The sequence below is a fragment of the Haemaphysalis longicornis genome, unplaced genomic scaffold (genome assembly GCF_048455015.1).
Source record: "Haemaphysalis longicornis isolate Haplotype H1 unplaced genomic scaffold, Haemaphysalis longicornis Haplotype H1 scaffold_9, whole genome shotgun sequence".
Lineage (NCBI taxonomy): Eukaryota > Metazoa > Arthropoda > Arachnida > Ixodida > Ixodidae > Haemaphysalis > Haemaphysalis longicornis.
The window spans coordinates 42,645,415-42,651,414 of NW_027526460.1; the positions used below are offsets into that span (position 1 = coordinate 42,645,415).

The following is a 6,000-nucleotide window of genomic DNA, read 5'->3' on the forward strand; positions in this document are numbered from 1 at the left end:
ATTCTGCGTTGAAAAAAATATACCACCCCAGGCACCCTTCTGACTGGAGGTCAGCTGCCAAAGGTCAAATAGTGACCGCCACTTATCTTGCTCGGGGGCCGTTCTAGCATGCCGGCCCATATTCAAGCTCATTTTGGAATCGACCAACGGCAATGACCAGCATTCGCTCACTATCAACTCGGGGCCGGCTCTGGCAATGACTGCCGCCTGCTCACTATCTCACTCGAGGTCACAGAGCAGGAATAAGATAGGAGGCGAAACTAGGCTTCCTAGCGTGGCCAGATAATGTTACAAGCGCTCGTTATAAGCTTGCGGCATCTGCTGCGGGTGAAGAAACTGCGCAGCCACTGCAATCGGCATTTCACTGCTCAGCCCCGGAAGAAGTGCGGCCGCTATCACTTTGTCCATCAGGTGCCGTACCCTCTCCTTCGCCGTCGCAGCTACAAAGCTTTGCAGTCCGCCTTGGTTTTCATTGCGACATTATCTGGTTGCTTACCCGCACTTGCCGCAATTGGCCGTTTCGCCTCAAACATTCTTGCTCCGTGCTTGAAGTCCACTCAGGTTGCACCCCCCCCCCCCCCCCCTGTGCTTTTCAAGGACAATGGCACAGAGGCTATCAAGATGGGTCTAGCATTTGCAGAGATCAAATTGCAGTATAATGTGATTCTTTTTGTTTTCACCTGCACCACAACTGCCTCAGCCAGGATAGAACCACGCTGCAAAGGTCATCACACTTTCCCCGCAAATGACCTGTTTGTTTTCTACTGCCGACACTCAGCAAAAGAACTGAGCCGTTCTTCTGCACTCTACAAGACAAGATACAGTACTGACCAGCCCTTTCCACAGCATTTTTGCACTAACCTGTGTTCTCTTCAGACTTGGATTCGCTCGAGACAAAGTGACGGGGCTCAAATGTGTCCAGCAAGCGGTTGACAACGTTCCTAATTTGCTGCAGCTCCTTCCTGAGGTGCTTAATTTCGTCCGGCTCTAGGGGCACCGGCTGGTGATTCACTGCAAGGGAAAACACATTGTTAGATGACATGCAGAAGTGCTTGAGCGGCCAAACTTACCGAATATGGTCAGCTTAAGTATCCGACTGCACTGGATCGCAAAAGACAAGTCCGAGCTGTCGAAGATGGTAATCATGTCTCCATCTGCGTAAGTCACAAGCAATTAATCAAGGTCGGCGACCCCACATAGCGAGACATAACGGAGACACGCCCATCAACATCGGGCAAACGGAACTGCGACAAATTACCTTCGTCCTTGTACTTCACGGTGACTTCGTCGCTACTTGAAAGCTGGCCTCGAAACACTCGCTGCATCATCAGTATTAACTCGTCGTACGTGATGTCCTCGTTGTGTATGGGAATGCGCCGTATATCGTCGCCCAACTGCGCTTTTATGATTAATTTGCCGCTCAAATCCAATTGAGGAAATGTGTTGGTGCCCTCGTCGCCCGTCGAATTCTGGTAGGAGTTCATCTGCAAAAACAAGGAAACCGAAGTTATCGCAGGGCGTGTATAGATAGCCGCAAAGGGGTAAACATCGAAGTGCGATGACATTTGCTGTAACCAGCAGCCTGGAACACCTCAGCCCATTACAACGCCAAACCAATTAAAAATGAAACGCTCTGGAGCGCAAATCAAATTTGTACTTATCTGGCACGCAAAAGAGGAAACTGCTGTGCAGTTAGTTTGACGAGTGACGCGACAAGGATGACGTCCTCCGTACTAGAGTTGCTCCATATAACCGTATTTAAGGGCCTACAACAAATCTCTGACAGACCGTTTGTCTTTTAGGCGTTAGCATTCTGTTAAACCTTGACCTCTGGATAAAAACTAGGCGGGACTTACCTTGGTGCGTTTGGCAAAACTGTCGGTAGCCTGTTCTTCCCCTCCGACGACACGAGAGCTTTCCGAACGACACCGACGACACCACGACACGACGTATTTGTCAGCTCGCCAGTGTTGCCGGTGCGTAAGCGCGACCTCGTCAAACTGGCGGAGCAACCAAGCGTTCATCATAGTTTAACCGGTTTAACCATGATATGAACATTTTTGGTTGAATTTGTGTAAATATATGCAACGTTTACTTGGTTTACTACTGCTTGTGTAAAGAAAAATTGCAAGGATGGTGAAATGGCGCCATACAACCATAGAGTACTGCATACAACAGACTGCGTCTGATTCCTACAGAATAATTGATACGGCATTGTCGATAATATCTTTTAATATGCGTTCAAACTATGTGATAGCATTGTTACGACATCTATTTATTGTAAAGGGAACGAGTCTGCGCGCAGTAACCAAAACCCTAACATGAATTCTGTCACTTGATTAAAGGCCAACTGCACTCAAAACTCAAAATTTCAATTCCTTGAAAGCGTTATTTCCGTATAGTCTGCCTAAAAATACCGCAAGATAGAAAATACGACAGCTGAATTGCGCGTATCCACGGCGCAAACGACCATCAAAAATGGGAAATTTCGAAACCGAAATTGAGATGAGTGCGGCCATTGCGCCCAGGCTGTAGTGACGTTCTAGCCGGTGAGTGAGCGCCCACACACGGCCAGCAGACCGGAGCAAAACTGCGCGCAACGCCTCGCCCTCGCACAAGCCCGCCCAGCCAATACCTTCTAGACTGAATGCCGGAGGACTGCTGACGTCACGGAGTGCTGAGGTCGGGGGGCGGCGGCGGCCGCCGCGGCTGATGGTGATGGCGGCAGTGTGGCGCGCGGGGAAGTTCCCTTGGTGCTTCACTAGATGGAGCCACAATAACACAATAAATTTTTTTTTCAAATTTGTGGTGATATTTCAGCGAGATTAAAAAGCAATTCTCTCTGCGGGTGTATAACCATTGTTCACGTGGCAGTGTTATTTTAACAAAATACAGTCATGTAGCCGGCAAACGTTGTAATGAAAGCGCACTATATATTTCTGCGAGAATGAGTAGTGCCGCAGCACTCTCGTGCGTCTATCGTCCTCGCAGGCTGGTAGGCGCATCCTGGAATCCATTGGCTGTGGTCTTAACGAGTCTAACGAGCATAAAGTGGCCTTATCGCCCTCGATCAGAAGTACGTTTACAGTACGTCCGCGTCCAAGAAATGTCCTTCCGCAATACAATCTAGGGCACCGCTTAGCTCGGGCCCGCTCTTTATTGACCTCGGTTGCAGAGAGTCCGGAACTCGCAACCTTTGTCGATGCAGCCCAGTACGAGTGCTCTGACTGCTTCGCAGTGGTCTCGGTACGTCAACCATAGTGGCAAACTCCTATGTTCTGCCTCAGTTAAAAATGTATCGGCCACGGTGGCTGAGCAAATCGCCATTGCTATATACCCATCGCATCCAGATATCTTTACAGATTCGCGGTCCACAGCTAGGGCTTTCGCCTCGGGCTCGATCTCGCGAGAGGCAGCAGCCATCCTCGGCAGCGAGGGCGCTGCTGGATTTCACACCATAAAATCGTTCCCGGCCCACATGGGGGCCAACGTACATCCCGATGTTCCCAACGCTAATGAGTTTGCCCATGACCGTGCGCGAGGTTTCACTCACCGCGGCGGTCTCGGCGAATTCGTAGGCAGGGTCGCCGGGAGGTACAGGAACTCGCTCCTCACCTTCCACGAGGTCACGACTCATTATCAACTTTCTCGAAGGACTTTTCCGCTTCCTCACCCTCACCTCACTCGACCGCAATCGTCAGCATTCAGGATGCTCCAAACGAGATCTTTCCCTTTGAGGGGAAGGTTTAGCCACTTCTCGCCAAACATAGAACCGCATTGTCCAGACTGCAGGGAGGCGCACTGCTCACTAGCACATATGCTCTGGCAATGTCCTGCGTTACGCGATGCAGAGTTCACCAAAGAAGAGGACTGGGAGGAAGCCCTTAAGAGCGGCCACCTTTCGGTTCAGCTTCGGGCTGTCCAGAGGGCCTGCGAGAGAGCAGAGGGTCACGGCCTTCTGGTCCCTGCGTGGGAGCGGCCCGCGACTGTCACGGACTCCCCTTGATAGGGGCGGTCCAAGGCAGTTCCTCAGGACCTGAATAAAGTTCTTTGTCTGTCTGACTCTGTGCTCGTCAGTTTGTTGCCGGCGCATGTGGGTGCAAGTGTGTGGACGTTGTACTTTGGTTGCATAGGCTTCCTCACTGCTGTTTTTTTAACGTGAAGCTTTAGTGTGCTCACTGATGCCAAATGAACTAGAATCCTAGTTCACTCTACTGATGCTGTTGTACGCCAATACGCCCTGCAGGAGAGCCAACTTTCTCTGACTATGACGATGAATGATCGTGAGTGAAGTGAATGAAAAAAATGCTTCCCGTGGCTGGAATCGAACCAGGGTCCCTTGCGTTATGAAGTCGGCGTCTATTCGATTTCTCCATTTCGAAGAATTTGGTGCTGGGCCTGTAGGTATACATACTTTGAAGAACGGTAGAACCCAGCCTTGAAGACACGTGCACGAAGAGAGAGCAGGACAGTGTGTGTGTCGTCCCGCTCTCTCCTTGTGTACGCGTCTTCACCGTTCTTTATTTCGATGTGGTCAAAGCAAACGCCAAACAGCAGGTATTGATTCATGCCATACATTCCAACCCCAAACGTTAGGCCTACGGAGTGCACACACGAGAATTGCTGTGGGTATTCTATAAAAGTGGTGCCTACCTCCAGAGTAGCACATACTCACAGTGTGGGACTGGCCAACCAAAGAATCCATCACCTGCAAGTGATGTTTCACCTGTATGAATTTGTACGTTTGCTTACCTTTGTAGAACGAAAGTGATGGTTCATTGTTTGCCTTGTGTTGTATGGCTGCCTACTATGTGAAATGTGAGTGATTGTTCAATCTGTTTGCCTGGTGTTATATGCTTATTTTTTCTTTTGTACCCACCTGCTAAAATACCTCCAGGGGATTGCATTACACATAAATATAAATAAATAAATAAATAATAAACAAATAAATAAATAAATCACGAGAAAGCTTCACGTTCAATCACTGACGTCGTTAGAAGGCAGGGTGAATGGTGGAGAAACTTTATTTCCAAAAAGGGTCCCGAAGGGCACCTGACAGGTGTCAAGGTGTAGAGGGCATCTCTTACGTCGGGACGGGGAGCCCAAGACTGTCCGCTGCTACGCAGGCCTTCTGTACAGCCCAGAGTTGGTTTAAGTTTGCTGCTCCTGAGAGCACTGTCCCACTTGACCTTATCCCCCAGATAGGAGGCTTCCGTAGCACAACCACACAGCATGTGACCCAAGTTCACACGACCATCACACTTTGAACACGTAGCAGTTTCACCATAGTCCGGGTCTATGTGGTTCATCCTCTAAGGATTGGCGTATGAGTCCGTTTGTAGCATGCGGAGTGGCTGACTGCGCCCTGTTGAGTCCTTTGCTTGGGAGTGCAAATTCACGTCGATTTAAGTAGAAGTGCTTGGTGAGCTCATTGTAGGTCTGAAGTTGATCCTTTAAAGCCCTGTGTGGGGACAGGGGTGGTTGGGAGGGAACGTGGCTGATGAGTCCTCGCGCCGCCTCATGTGTGGATTCATTGAAGTTCCACTGTCCTCCCACAAGGTCGCCCATGTAGGCTGGAAGCTGGCCTATGGAATGAGTACTAATGTATCTATCTTCCAATAACTTGGAGACTTTGGCATCAACCACTCCCCTGGCGAAGGCTCGAGTGGCAGCCCTGGAGTCGCTATAAATTATCTTATGTTGAGGATCAAGCAGAACAAGTGCAACAGACATTTGCTCAGCAACCTCGGATCCAGATTCTTGGTAAACACGGAAAGTGGGTTGCGCATCCGTTCTTGAGCATCAGTGACAGCTATCAAAAAGGCCTGTCTTCCATTTATCTGAGCAGTATCTACAAAAGTCGACTCTGTAGGACTCTCAAGAGCCACAGCTAGAAGTGCCTTGGCGCGAGAACGTCTCCTCCCTTGATTAAAAATAAGGTGGACGTTTCTGGGGTAAGGACGGACCATGATTGAGTCTCTGATATCTCTGCTAAGGTGC

At 49.7% G+C, this 6,000-nt stretch overlaps 1 protein-coding gene across 1 annotated transcript in view; it reads right to left on the reverse strand.

Moving 5' to 3' along the window:
- The window catches only part of LOC144152477 (uncharacterized), a 28,786-nt gene extending 26,744 nt beyond the window's left edge, over positions 1-2,042 (reverse strand). The window contains exons 1-4 of the mRNA XM_077683749.1: positions 1,857-2,042; positions 1,259-1,484; positions 1,071-1,154; positions 862-1,011 (exon numbers count right to left, since the gene is read on the reverse strand). Of these exons, the coding sequence (XP_077539875.1) occupies positions 862-1,011; positions 1,071-1,154; positions 1,259-1,484; positions 1,857-2,027 (631 nt within the window). The 5' untranslated portion in view covers positions 2,028-2,042. The remainder of the gene's footprint in view (positions 1-861; positions 1,012-1,070; positions 1,155-1,258; positions 1,485-1,856) is intronic.
- Between the last annotated feature and the right edge of the window lie 3,958 nt (positions 2,043-6,000).